This window comes from Dendrobates tinctorius, unplaced genomic scaffold (genome assembly GCF_039654945.1).
Source record: "Dendrobates tinctorius isolate UK_male_01 unplaced genomic scaffold, ASM3965494v1 ptg000022l, whole genome shotgun sequence".
Classification (NCBI taxonomy): Eukaryota; Metazoa; Chordata; class Amphibia; order Anura; family Dendrobatidae; genus Dendrobates; species Dendrobates tinctorius.
In genome coordinates, this window is record NW_027361690.1 from 120,054,986 (window position 1) to 120,070,300 (window position 15,315).

At 44.2% G+C, this 15,315-nt stretch overlaps 1 protein-coding gene across 2 annotated transcripts in view; it reads left to right on the forward strand.

The window, feature by feature from the left end:
• NFU1 (NFU1 iron-sulfur cluster scaffold) overlaps window positions 1–15,015 on the forward strand; it is a 49,851-nt gene extending 34,836 nt beyond the window's left edge. For both annotated transcript variants that reach the window (XM_073569117.1, XM_073569118.1), the window contains exons 7-8: window positions 4,122–4,296; window positions 14,658–15,015. In XM_073569117.1, coding sequence (XP_073425218.1) covers window positions 4,122–4,296; window positions 14,658–14,711 — 229 coding nt within the window. In that variant the 3' untranslated portion in view covers window positions 14,712–15,015. The remainder of the gene's footprint in view (window positions 1–4,121; window positions 4,297–14,657) is intronic.
• The last annotated feature ends 300 nt before the right edge of the window (window positions 15,016–15,315 follow it).

Consider the following 15,315-nt stretch of genomic DNA (forward strand, 5'->3'; position numbering starts at 1 on the left):
AGGAACCTATCAGCTGATACGTGCTGCCCAAATCGTGGGAAGCCTGTATCCGCTACTGGCTGTGGCATCTCAGCCATGAGTGTTTGTCCAAAACATACTTGGCTGCACATGGGTGACTAGTCGTTTATGCCTATATAGGCAAATGCTCCTGAACATAATTTTTGTTCAGCAATGGAGTCTTGCGTGGTGAGGATGCATACAGGCCATTAAGATTGAGTGCATTATTTATAGTTTTCTTTGAAACAATTGTACCCACTGATTCCAGGTTTTTCTGTAGCTCTCTACAGGTGATCTTTTGACTCTTGGACAACTCTTCTGATAATTCTTTTCACTCCTCTGAAATCTTGCTGGGAGCATTTGGTTGTGGCCGGATTATGGTGAAATGATCATCTTTCCAGTTCCTGATTATGGCCCCAACAGTGCTTCCTGGAATATTCAGTAGTTTAAAAATTCTTCTGTAACCAATGCCATCAGTATGTTTTGCAACAATAAGGTTGCGAAGGTCTTGAGACAACTCATTGGTTTTACCCATCATGTGATGTTTCTTGTGTGGCACCTTGGTAGTGAGACACCTTTTTATAGGGCATCAGTTGAACCAGCTGATGTTAGTTTTCACTATTGGCATGATTGTTTTCAAACTACTGATAAATTTCAGCTGGTATGGTGTCATGACTTTCTATAGCTTTTTGCACCACCTTCAAGTGTTGAAGTACTTTTTCCCCTGTGTCATTTCTCATTATTTCACATACGGTAATTTATGGACATCTGTGGATTGATTTCTTTGCCTGTGCGGATTGGATGGGTTGTAACTGACATCTGGTGAGAATTTCATGTCAATTGCACCTTTAGAAAATTGTTGACGTGTTCATTATTTATTTCACTCGCTGTATAGCTGTATTTTGAATCTATTTTGGTAATCAGTTAAAATACCCAAATTTGTGTCTCTGTTCTAATAATTCTGGACCTTACTGTAATTAAGCATAATAAATATTGGGAAAAATTTGTGGAAAAAAAAATTTGAAGATGAGGAAAACTAGAAGTATTCAGTTTCTGTGCTATGAAATTTTCACAATTATATCGCAACCCAGAATGACGTATCGCCAGTGGGAATGGCAGCTTTGCACCTTTTACTTTTCCAGCAGAAGTGATACCTTCTATTGGGTCACATATGTTCAGCATGTTTAGTTTAGCTCTTATTCCAGCGCCTCCACCCGGACATAATGTGGGCTCGGTTACCTGTGATGTTATAGACTAGGTTAATCTAACATGGAATTTATGACGCTACCCCCTGAGGAGCAGAGACAGTGTAATAGCTGGGGAGGTGTCATTAGGTCAGGCTCATGACACTGTAATGAGAGCGCAGTCCCAGGAGTGGCAGGACCGGTTCATCCATGAAGAATGTTCCTAGGTTAAAAATCTCTGCTGCACCTCATTATATGTAATTGTATAAAACCTTGCACTATATAGGGCAGCACGCTATTGTGTACACTCACTGGCCAATTAACCCATCTGGAATGTGAAAGTAAAAGCATGCATTCCTTGGGATTGTTCAGAGAACACCAGTTTCGAACAACAGGAAGGGATTTGAAGGACAAGTTTATTGAGAGTGTATCCAAAAAAGGTTCTATCAAAAGCATATAGAGAGACTTTGTCCAAAGACCGCTCCACCCTCCGTGACCAGATTCTGATTGAAACCAGACCTTATTCGTAACTATTTATTGATGAGTCAGGATTCATTATTTATTCATTATTATTTTATTATTACTTAGTATTATTTAGTATTGCTTTTTATCATTATTTAGTATTATTTTTTCATTATTATTTATTTAGTATTTTTATTTTATTTATAATTATTTAGTATTATTTATTTATAATTATTTTATTATTATAATGCTTTGCTTTTATAGCGCTATCTTATACTGCAGCACTTTACATAGATTATCGTCACTGTCCCCAATGAGGCTCACAATCTAATGTCCCCATCAGTATCCATGTACCCTGTAGAGGTTGTTGTCTATGCATTAATAGTCTGATGCTGGTACTTTTATAGTTAATTGCTTTTCTGCCTTGTACTTTATGCCCCTAAGGACATCTTTTTAACATTTGTTATTATTGTGTGTCTGATTTTAATGGATTTGAAGTTAGTTTTTCTTGCTTACCAATTGCTGCTAGTTGTGATTTGAGACTTTGTGGTTCTATAATGCCCGGATTGAATATTTGTGCCTATGAGGTTGTAAGTTCAGATCCAAAGACCCGCATTCACTCCGGTTATAGTGGTCTGTCCATGGACTGTGAAAAATGCCCATCTGAACCCAGCCTTAAGGTGCATTCAGATGGACAAGCTGAGCAGCGCTGCTTTACTGATCGACAGGGGCAGAGTGATCATTAAAGGGAATCTGTCACCAGGTGTATGCTACCTAATCTGAGAGCTGCATGATATAGGAAGAGACCCTGATTCCAGTGATCATCGTTTTATCAGAAGATTATCACTAGAGATTTACTTGGTCTGCTGCTATCTAGTCCAACCACGCTTACAACAGTGGTCGGTATCTTTTTGCATATGCATAGGGTGCAAAGAAAGCTGCCAATCACTGGTGTGTGCAGGTTTCACACAGCTCAGCATTCAGAGAACTGCTCGATCTGCAGCAGGTGAAACAATTTTTAATCAAACTGCAGCAACTAGCAAAGTGTCTGGAATCAGGGTCTCAGCCCTTGCATCTCCTCTCAGACAGGGTAACAAAAACCTGGTGACTTATTCCCTGTGATACGATCAATCTGCGGAATACCACATCTGGTTATAACAGGGCGAGGTGCTGTCGACACCTTAAAATTTGTTTTTGTGTATGTTTTATATTGGCCGATAAATGGGACCGCACCTTCTTACATATGCCGTTTGCAGATTCTCAGCCGGTCTTGGAGCATATAAAGGCAATAATCCTGATAAAAATGCATCTGGCAGGCATCTTTGGTGGCAGCTTATCACTAGAGAGAATGAAAGGATCGTCAGTCCAAAATTGGAAATGTCAGATCCTTAAAGGGAATCTGTCACCTATTTTTTCACATATAAAATGTGGCCACCACCATCAGGGGCTTATCTACAGCATTCTGTAATGCTGTAAATAAGCCCCCGATGTAACCTGAACGAGAAGAAAAAAATGTTAGATTATACTCACCGGCGGGGCGGTCTGGTCCGGGTCCGATGGGTGTCACGGTCCGGCGCCTCCCATCTTCTACCGATGACGTCCTCTTCTTTTCTCTGCCCTGTTGAGGGCAGAGCAGAGTACTGCAGTGCGCAGGCGCCGGGAAAGGTCAGAGAGGTCCGGCGCCTGCGCATTTCAGTACTCTGCTCTGCCCTCAACAGGGCAGAGCAGTATGCCTGCGCCAGAGCCGCGACGAGAAGCAAGGAGGAGGACGTCATCACTAGAAGATGGGAGGCGCCGGACCGCAACACCCACCGGACCCCCCACCTCGGTGAGTATAATATAACTCGTTTTTCTTATCTTTCAGGTTACATCGGGGGCTTATCTACAACATTACAGAATGGTGCCCCTGATGGCAGTGCTGGCAGCTTATATACGAAAAACTAGGTGACAGATTCCCTTTAATTCCTTAGCAATCGTCAGTCTGGAGGACTCTACTGTGTGTGGAGCCGTCAGGAGAGATGGCTGTCAGCCAAGCGATCGTTCAGCTGACAGCTGTCTAATTTATGTGGGGACTTTACAAGGGAACTCATCTTAAAAAGACCAATTTATGGTCATTGCCCAAAGGTACATTTTTTTCACTTACTAATGGCCAAATACCCCTTGGGCAGATTTTATCCCCTCTCTAATGTTCCAGAAGCGCCGCTGTTGTTCTGTGGCAGAGAACCAGTCCTTGACACCTGAAACTGGAGATATGCAGGTTGTCACCCCTTCTTCTTCCCCAGTGAAAAATGTTTCAGCGAGTGCATGTTTCCCCACAAGCTTCCTTTCTGGATGGTGTTTGGGTTCTGTCTGGTGCGTTTTCTAGTGCCGTCCATGGATTAGACATCTTAGTAAATTGTCTTCACAGTATTAAACTAGATAAGCGTATTATTTTTATTGCATTTGGAGTTCTGATAATATTTCCTAATCTCACCATAGACCAACGGTTCAAGAAGATGGCGGTGACGTCCTCTACAGAGGCTTTCAGGATGGTGTTGTCCAGCTGAAGCTCCAGGGCTCCTGCACCAGCTGCCCAAGCTCCATTATCACACTGAAGAGTGGCATCCAGAATATGCTACAGTTCTATATCCCAGAGGTGGAGGGCGTAGAGCAGGTACACCAACTATTCTGGCTTCTGGAATCGTATGTGGGAATACAGACCATGGGGAGTATAGGGATGCATCAATGCTTCCAGTGAGGTCCTCTAGCAGATTCTTCTATTGAAAACTCATTTTGCCTTGTGAAAATAGTGTTTCATGAGATGAAAGGAATCTACAGTCATTTGTTCTGTTAGTGATGAGTGTCTGATTTCTGGAGATCCCACCTATCAGGAAATGGAGGTCCCTTTTTTTCCTCCTATTCCAAAAGTAGTGTATGATGGAAATAGCCAAGGAGTACTCATTTCTCTTCATCAGTCTCATGAAGAGTTCTGCATGCGACAGCATTGGCCACTGTTCAATTCCAAAAACAAGGGCCCCCAGTTCTCCTGTTCGGTGTAGACCTTAGTGGTGGGATAAAAAAAAAAAAAAAAAAGTGGTGGGATGTGCAGCTATCAGACATTTATCAGCGAGCGGTTCTATGGATAGTGTGAGGCAGCGACCGGTGTTCCATGTAGGGGTCGCTTGTGTTCCCCCCCAGGATGCGCACAGAGACGTATTGAGGCCATGGGAGTTGCAGTCACAGGCGTAACTGTGATTGCAATGCAGAATAAAAGTCAGTATAGGTTTTGGACATGCTGGTTGTCCAAGGCAGATTTAGGGAAAACCTGCTCTGGGTTTTTGTGTTTTGAAACAGACTACAAATAGTAGTTGTGCAGTCCGTTTCATTCCCGGCCCGGGTTTTCCATGTGGCCCATGGCCACAGATTCCAGTTAACAGCCCTGCAGTAAAAGGTTTGGGTATGTCAAGGTCAGTGTTAGTTTTTGCAAGAGTGCAAAGCAGAAGGCTCTGCAGAGCTCCACCTGTGTGAGGCAACACAGGGAAGCAGAGCCAACCAGCCAAGGGAGCTGAAAGGCCTGGCACCCACAGCGTACACAACGGTGCAGTCACCCACAGCAACCGGTACAGGTGGACCGTTCTGTTCCTGGCTGCGATCCTGTTGCCCGGCTGTGAACCGGAGGATATCGTGTGCGGTGTGCTTTGCTGTGAGTACGCTGAAGCAGTAAAGAGGCTTTTGTTTTGAACTTTGCTGGGTCACTGCCTCATCACTGCTCAGTGTGGATACCACTGCACTGCAATAGGCATACCCGTTCCCTATATATATATATATATATATATATATATATATATATATATATATATTATTATATACACTGTTATTGTGAATAGTTAAGCAAGTTGAAGATGAAGTGACCTCAAAAAGGGCTAAAGACGACACATTTCCCCAAAACATTTTATTTATTTTTTTAACCTTTTTACGACATCAGACGTACTATCCCGTCCATGGGCCCCGGGCCCCTATGCCCATGGACGGGATAGTACGTCTAGCGCGATCAACGGCGACCACGTGCTGAGCGCCGCTGATCGCGGCCGGGTGTCAGCTGATTATCACAGCTGACACCCGGCACAATGTGTCAGGGGCGGTCACGGACCGCCCCCGACACGATAACCCCTTGCACACCGCGATCAAACACGATCGCGGTGTACCGGGGGTTAAAGGGAAGCATCAACAGGGAGGGGGCTCCCTCCGTGCTTCCCTGAGCCCCCCACAGCAGCGCAATGTGCAGCGCTGCTTCGGGGGTCTCCTTCCCTGCAGGTCCCCGGATCCAAGATGGTGACGGGGACCTTCGGGGGCCTGCAGGGAGCTGGCTTCCTCAGTGCCTGCAAAGCGCAGGCAAGGAGGAAACCTGCACACTGCCTGTGACAGATTGCTGATCTGTCACAGTGATCTGGGATGTGACAGATCAGCGATCTGTCACAGGACAGTGATGTCCCACCTGGGACAATCTAATAAAGTTAAAAAAATCAAAAAAAGTGTAAAAATAATTTTTAAAAAATCGCTAAATTAAAAAAAAAAAATATTCCCTAATAAATTCATTTTTTGAAATAAAAAATAAATAAATAAATAAAAGTACACATATTTGGTATCGCTGCGTCCGTAACGACCTGCCCTATAAAACTGTGCCATTAGTTAACCCCTTTAGCGAACCCCTTAAAAAATAAAAATAAAAAACGAAGCAAAAAATGATTTATCATACTGCCAAACAAAAAGTGCAATAATGCGCGATCAAAAAGACGCATATAAATATCCATGGTACCGCTTAAAATGTCATCTTTTCCCGCAAAAAACGAGACGCCATACAGCGTCATCAGCGAAAAATAAAAAAAGTTATAGCTCGCAGAATAAAGCAATGCAAAAATAATTATTTTTTATATAAAATTGTTTTTATTGCATAAAAGTGCCAAAACATAAAAAAACGACCTAAATGAGATATCGCTGTAACCATACTGACCCGAAGAATTAAACCGCTTTATCAATTTTACCGCAGGCGGAACTGTGTAAACGCACCCCCCAAAAGAAATTCATGAAACGCTGGTTTTTGTTCATTCTGGGTCCCAAAAATCGGAATAAAAAGCGATCAAAAAATGTCACGTGCCCGAAAATGGTACCAATAAAAACGTCAACTCGTCCCGCAAAAAATAAGACCTCACGTGACTCGGTGGGTCAAAATATGGAAAAATTATAGCTCTCAATATGTGGTAATGCAAAAACTATTTTTACAATAAAAAGTGTCTTTTAGCGTGTGACAGCTGCCAAACATAAAAACCGCCATAAATAGTAAATCAAACCCCCCGTTATCACCCCCTTAGTTAGGGAAAAATAATAAAATAAAAAAAATGTATTTATTTCCATTTTCCGGCTAGGGTTAGGGCTGAGATTAGGGTTAGGGGTGTGTTGGGGTTAGGGTTGAGTTAGAATTGGGGGTTTCCACTGTTTGGGCACATCAGGGGCTCTCCAAATGCAACATGGCGTCTGATCTCAATTCCAGCCAATTCTGAGTTCAAAAAGTCAAATGGTGCTCCTTCCCTTCCAAGCTCTGCCATGCGCCCAAACAGTGTTTTACCCCCACATATGGGGTATCAGTCTACTCAGGACAAATTGAAACACAACTTTTGCGGTCCTATTTCTCCTGTTACCCTTAGGAAAATAAAAAATTGGGGGCAAAAATATCATTTTTGTGGGAAAAAAATATTATTTTTTTATTTTCACGGCCGGGCGTTATAAACTTCTGTGAAGCCCTTGGGGGTTCAAAGTGTTCACCACACATCTAGATAAGTTCCTTAGGGGGTCTAGTTTCCAAAATGGGGTCATTTGTGGGGGGGTTTCCACTGTTTAGATACATCAGGGGCTCTCCAAATGCGACATGACACCCGCAGACCATTCCATCAAAGTCTGCATTCCAAAACGTCACTACTTCCCTTCCGAGCCCCGACGTGGGCCCATACAGTAGTTTTCTCCCACATATGGGGTATCAGCATACTCAGGACAAATTGGACAACAACTTTTGGGGTCCATTTTCTCCTGGTACCCTTGGGAAAATAAAAAAAATGGGGACTAAATGATCATGTTTGTGGAAAAAATACGATTTTTTTATTTTCACGCCCGGGCGTTATAAACTTCTGTGAAGCACTGGGGGAGTTCAAAGTGGTCACCACACATGTAGGTAAGTTCCTTGGGGGGGTCTAGTTTCCAAAATGGGGTCACTTGTGGTGGGATTCCACTGTTTAGGTACATCAGGGGCTTTCCAAACGCGACATGGTGTCCGATCTCAATTCCAGCCAAAAAAGTCAAATGGCGCTGCTTCCCTTCCGAGCTCTGCCATGCGCCCAATAGTGGTTTACCCCCACATATGGGGTATCGGCGTACTCAGGACTAATTGCACAATAACTTTTAGGGTCCTGTTTCCCTTGGGAAAGTAAGAATTGAGGGTGAAAAGATCATTTTTGTGGAAAAAATATGATTTTATAATTGTACGGCTTTACGTTATAAACTTCTGTGAAGCCCTTGGGGGTTCAAAGTTCTCACCAAACATCAAGATAAGTTTCTTGGGGGGTCTAGTTTCCAAAATGGGGTCACTTGTGGGGGGTTTCCACTGTTTAGGTACATCAGGGGCTCTCCAAACATAACATGGCGTCCGATCAGAATTCCAGCCAATTTTGCATTGAAAAAGTCAGACAGCGCTCATTCCCTTCTGAGCTCTGCCAGGCGCCGAAATAGTGGTTCCCCCCGATATATCAGGTATCATCGTACTCAGGACAAATTGCACAACAACTTTTCCAGTCCAATTTCTCCTTTTACCCTTGGTAAAATAAAGAAAATTGAACCTGAAATATTTTTTTTGTGAAAAAAAGTTAAATGTTCATTTTTTTTTTTTTTTTTAAATATTCAAAAAATTCCTGTGACGCACCTGAAGGGTTAATAAACTTCTTGAATGTGGTTTTGAGCACCTTAAGGGGTGCAGTTTTTAGAATGGTGTCACTTTGGGGTATTTTCTATCATATAGCCCCCTCAAAGTGGCTTCAAATGTGATGTGGTCCCTAAAAATAAAATGGTGTTGTAAAAATGAGAAATCGCTGGTCAACTTTTATCCCTTATAACTTCCTAACAAAAAAAAATTTTGGTTCCAAAATTGTGCTGATGTAAACATGTGGGAAATGTTACTTATCAAGTTTTTTGTGTGCTGTATCTCTGTGATTTAAGGGCGTAAAAATTCAAATTTGGAAAATAGCGAAATTTTCAACAATTTCCTTTTTTTTTTTTTTTTTATAAATAAACGTAAGTTATTTGAATGAAATTTTACCACTAACATGAAGTACAATATGTCACGAGAAAACAATGTCAGAATCACCGGGATCCATGGAAGCATTCCAGAGTTATTACCTCATAAAGGGACAGTGGTCAGAATTGTAAAAATTGGCCCGGTCATGAACGTGCAAACCACCCTTGGGGGTAAAGGGGTTAAATATTACAAAAAGAAAAATGGGCCAAAAAAGTTTGGTCACCCTTGGAGATTTGTGTGCTCTTTGACCAGGTTTCAGACCTTAATTAGCCTGTTAGGATTATGGCTTGTTCACTATCATACTTCGGAAGGTGTGAGATGCTGGGGAGACTATAGGGATGACACGTGATACACACGAAGCAAGAAGGAAGACCGCATCTAAAAGAAGGTAGGCACCGGACCAAGACCAGTGACACCACTCGGACTGGACCACCCGACAGGTGAGTATAATCAGTTTTTCTTGTCTTGCAAGTCATGTTGGGGCAGATATACAGCATTATAGAATGCTGTATGTAAGGCCTGAAAGGTGGTGAGCGTATCTCATATCGGGCAAACCTGGTGACAGGTTCGCTTTAACAGGAACATTGAAGGTCTGAAAGACCAAGCAAAATTTCAGTGAGAGCTGCTCATATAATTGCTAGAGAGGCAAATCAGAACGCCTGCTTGACTGCAAAAGACTTTTAGAAAGATTTAGTAGACTTTGGAGTTGTTGTACATTGTTCTGCTGTTCAGAGACACCTGTACAAATATGGCCTTTATGAAAGAGTTATCGGGAAAAAAACTATCGTGTGTCCTCACCATAATATTCAGCGTCAGAAGTATGCAAAACACCATCTAAACAAGTCTAATGCATTTTGGAAACAAGTCATGTGGACCAATCAGGTTTAAATAGAACACTTTGGCCACAATGATCAATGATGTGTGTAGAGAAAAAAGGGCACAGAATTTCAGGAAAAGAACATCTCACCAACCATGAAGCATGGGGGAGGATCAATCATTTTTTGGGGTTGTGTTCAGGCCAATAGGGTGGGGAACATTTCACGGATATAAGGAAGAATAGATTCTATGAACTTTCATCAAATTGTTGATGCAAACATAACACCATCTGTAAAAAAGCTGAAGTTGAAAAGAGGATGGCTTCTACAAATGGATAATGATCCTAAACACACGTCAAAATCCACAATAGACGATCTCAAAATGCGTAAGCTGAAGGTTTTACAATGGCCCTCACAGTCCCTTGATCTGAACATCATTGAAAATCTGTAGCTAGACCACAAAATAGCAGTGCATGCAAGATGATCCAGGAATCTCACAGAACTGGAAGACTTTTCCAAGGAAGAATGGATGAAAGACTCTTGTCTGGCTACAAAAAGTGTTTACAAGCTGTGATACTTGCAAACAGAGGGTGCTGCTAGGCTCTAACCATGCAGGGTGCCCAAACCTTTTGCATCAGCCCATTTTCCTTTTTGTAATTTTTTAATGTAAAAATTGAAAATATATTTTTTGCCTAAAATACAAAGAAAATGTCCCACCTGTAAATTTAGACCTTCTATCATTTCACCTTCAACTTGCTTAACTGTTCACAATAAGTCATTTTTACCCAAACTTTTACATACCAGTGTGATATATATTTGGAGCGCTGACATCTCATCAACAGTGTGGCAGCCAATCAGTGGCTCTGAGCGGGGCCGTTCCATCTACATGGGCAAAGCCTCTCGGCTCGCTGATTGCTTGTCAATGTGATGTCAGTGGTGCAGCCAATATCAGACACCGGGGGGCAGTGATGGAGAAGCGGCACACTGGACCTGGGGACAGTGAGTAAGGCAGGGTTTGTTTTTTTAGAAACAAATTGCGCCCAGGGACCAGTATTTTCTGAAAGGCAACAGCCTTTTTAAGGACCTCTGTTGGGAAATGCAGCATTCATCGCCATTCTTGCTGCATGATGGACTATGATGCTAGTGAGAACATGTCCTCTGTAGTGATGTTACATTGTGTCTTCACCTGAAAGCTCAAAAATCATAGAGTTTATGCTATGATCACGCGACATTACTGCGGAAGACACATCACCCTCTGCAGCATGACAAATATATAATGTGAGAGTATAAAATAAATATACTTTTTTTTTAAATCTATAGATACACAACCTCCAGTATATATGGCACATTCACACATCATTAGATAATTTGTGGGCACATTTGCCCCATCTCCAGATAATTACCATTCCAGCTATTCATGGGTGAGACCGAAATAACAAATCCAAGGTGCGGCCACATCAGATCGGGCTGCGAAAATAGTTGAGCGCTTCTATGCAAGTGGATTGGAATTACTGAAACAGCGGGGCTGGCTGGGTCACGCTGCTGTCTGCCGCGCTATCGGCGTGATGTCAGCACTGCAGCCAATAGCTGAAACTGGGAGCTGCGGCTGAGACGCTGCCCCGGACATGGGGACCAACTGTGCCCGCACCATGGCTGTTTCTGTAGCTCCCATACATTTGTATAGTTCGCCCCTTACACTCTGTGGGCGACACTTCCAACCTTTTAGTTATTACTATTTTTTGTGCACTTTTTTGATTGCATTAGTCCTTTTCTTGCCTCACATGATTTTTCATGATCTGTAATGCAGGGAGGGAATTTTTTTGGAACAACTCTTTAGTCCATGTATTACAGGTCACATAATGGCCTCTAGATGGCGGCGTTGCAGTTAAACTTTGCTGCATTATATGGCGGACACTAAAATCTTGTAATTTTGTTTTTTTAATCCATGCAGTTAGCGTGTTGCCCCTTCAATAAAGACCTTAGTTGCTCAGTATTGAATAGATCTATAAATCACCAGTTTTTTTCACTTGTGCAGCGTCATGCACAGAATGTATTCTTCACGTCAGTTCCCAATAAATCTCACTATTTTACGTACACCTTTGAAATCTCACCTGGGGCGGTCACATTTTTAAGACCGTGGTCACATTGTAAATATTATTACATCATGTGCTAGTTCTTTATTGTGGCTATTTTCATATACCCTCCAAACATTTTAATGAAGCGAAAAATTCACATTTTTCTGCGCTGTTTGCAACAAGTTTTGGAGTAAACTGAGCCCCAAAAAGTTGGGAGCAATAATTTTAGAAGGCCATCAGGATTTTTTTTCTTTGACCACATAACCAGAAATAAGAAAAATAAACTTCCTAGTTGACATTTAATGAACATGTAATTATGTAATTATTTTTAAGCGTCATCACGGCTGGTGTGGCCACAGGTAAATAATGCAACAGTTCTGTCAGTGTGTACCTGCATTATCACAATAGTCTGCACATTAAATGGGCACTCCGGGGAGATAAAACATTTTTGTACTCTTCCTGCACTCATACACGTTAAAGATGAGATGCCCAGGGCAGTTTTATGATCTTTATAATTCTTGTAATTCATCGTGACAGAAGCTGCTCCTCACTGCTGCCCACTCCTGTTTAGGTCATTATTTCATGCACCAGTGTGCAGCTCTCCCCTGTAAGAAACAGCCATCCTGAGAACAGGGGGTGTAGCCTGTTCCCTGCAATGAAGGAGACATTATCAGGGGACTGGCTGCTGCTACTAAAAGCCAGAAGCAGGCCACACCACCTCTTCACGGACTTCAGAAAGGGAACCATTATCAGAGAGCTGGTGTGACGATAGCTTCTCCTCACTGCTCACCCCTCTGTTTGGGACATTACATCAGTGTGCAGCTTCATGCTATTATCAACCAGTCTCCTCATGTAGAGAACGGGGCATGGCCATGCCCCCCCCTTCTCAAGCTGGCTGTTACAGGGAGGGAGCTGCACACTGGTGTGTGGTGTGTTAACCCAGAAGGAAGGGGGAGCAGTGAGGAGCAGCTGCTGTCACTATATTACAAGGATTATAAAAATAGTAAAACGGCACTGGGTATCTCATCTTTGTAGTGCATGAAGGCAGGGACAGTACAAAAAAATTTTTATCTCCCCGGAGTGCCCCATTAACATTATTGTGTGCAGTCTGTCTATGCTTTAATTCTAGAGCGTGCGGTCTGTCTGCGAGCACTGCCAATATATTGTGTGGCCTGTTTGCGAGCAGTGCCAATATAGCGTGCTGCCTGTCTTTGAGCACTGCCAATATAGCGTGCGGCCTGTCTTTGAGCACTGCCACTATAGCGTGCGGCCTGTCTTTGAGCACTGCCAGTATAGTGTGTGATCTGTCTCCGTGCAGTGCCACTATAGCGTGCGGCCTGTCTTTGAGCACTGCCAGTATAGTGTGCAGTCTGTCTCCGTGCAGAGCCACTATAGCGTGCGGCCTGTCTTTGAGCACTGCCACTATGGCGTGCGGCCTGTCTTTGAGCACTGCCACTATGGCGTGCGGCCTGTCTTTGAGCACTGCCACTATGGCGTGCGGCCTGTCTTTGAGCACTGCCACTATGGCGTGCGGCCTGTCTTTGAGCACTACCACTATGGCGTGCGGCCTGTCTTTGAGCACTGCCACTATGGCGTGCGGCCTGTCTTTGAGCACTGCCAGTATAGTGTGCAGTCTGTCTCCGTGCAGAGCCACTATAGCGTGCGGCCTGTCTTTGAGCACTGCCACTATGGCGTGCGGCCTGTCTTTGAGCACTGCCACTATGGCGTGCGGCCTGTCTTTGAGCACTGCCACTATGGCGTGCGGCCTGTCTTTGAGCACTGCCACTATGGCGTGCGGCCTGTCTTTGAGCACTGCCACTATGGTGTGCGGCCTGTCTTTGAGCACTACCACTATGGCGTGCGGCCTGTCTTTGAGCACTGCCACTATGGCGTGCGGCCTGTCTTTGAGCACTGCCACTATGGCGTGCGGCCTGTCTTTGAGCACTGCCACTATGGCGTGCGGCCTGTCTTTGAGCACTGCCACTATGGCGTGCGGCCTGTCTTTGAGCACTGCCACTATGGCGTGCGGCCTGTCTTTGAGCACTGCCACTATGGCGTGCGGCCTGTCTTTGAGCACTACCACTATGGCGTGCGGCCTGTCTTTGAGCACTACCACTATGGCGTGCGGCCTGTCTTTGAGCACTACCACTATGGCGTGCGGCCTGTCTTTGAGCACTACCACTATGGCGTGCGGCCTGTCTTTGAGCACTGCCACTATGGCGTGCGGCCTGTCTTTGAGCACTACCACTATGGCGTGCGGCCTGTCTTTGAGCACTGCCAGTATAGTGTGCAGTCTGTCTCCGTGCAGAGCCACTATAGCGTGCGGCCTGTCTTTGAGCACTGCCACTATGGCGTGCGGCCTGTCTTTGAGCACTGCCACTATGGCGTGCGGCCTGTCTTTGAGCACTGCCACTATGGCGTGCGGCCTGTCTTTGAGCACTGCCACTATGGCGTGCGGCCTGTCTTTGAGCACTGCCACTATGGCGTGCGGCCTGTCTTTGAGCACTGCCACTATGGCGTGCGGCCTGTCTTTGAGCACTACCACTATGGCGTGCGGCCTGTCTTTGAGCACTGCCACTATGGCGTGCGGCCTGTCTTTGAGCACTACCACTATGGCGTGCGGCCTGTCTTTGAGCACTGCCAGTATAGTGTGCAGTCTGTCTCCGTGCAGTGCCACTATAGCGTGCGGTTTACCCGCTGGTGAAAACTTGGTTCTGGACCAGTGATATCTCCTGTTCAATGAGCCATTAGACATACTGTAATACATATATCAGCAGCTAATTAATGAATTATCTTCTTTTTGTAGGTGACTGATGACGATGATGAAGTTGTTGGATCAGAACCCACGTCTTCTTCTTGAACTTCCCGATAATGGAGACTGTTGTGACGCCGCTGATGCACCTCGTTCTTATTCCCATTATTGCCTCTGATATACGCTGTGTCTCATGTGGCCAATCGGAGCTCATGTTTTATTTGCACAGTGCAGTTTAGTAAGTGAATACTGGGCTCTGGTTGGTTTGAATCCAGGGAGTTTTTGATGTCCTAGATGCTGACTGGATCTTTTAGAGAAGCTCTTTGATATTCTGTATGCACCCCTGTTATAATGTTATGCTGAATTATGTATCAGTTTAAGCGTAAAATAAAATATACAGTCATTCACATTACATTACCTGTTCTCATACAGACTCAGGTCTGTCTTGTCATCACCGCCAAATATACAGGACGTGTCGGTCACTGATGCACCACTATTGGGAAAATGAGACTTGGGTGGTGATTGTTGTTCAGTTTCCAGCTGCCGCGTTATGTGTACACTTCAACCCAAAGTGGCCATGCTGTCTGCTTTATTGTAGTCTATAGAGGCTGCTTCTAGAGCTACACAGGCCACATAGACCTCAGTGGACAGCTGTGGTGTCCCCCAGTTAGGGGTAAGGGTCTGCCTTCCCTACTGGGTGAGGGGCACAGAG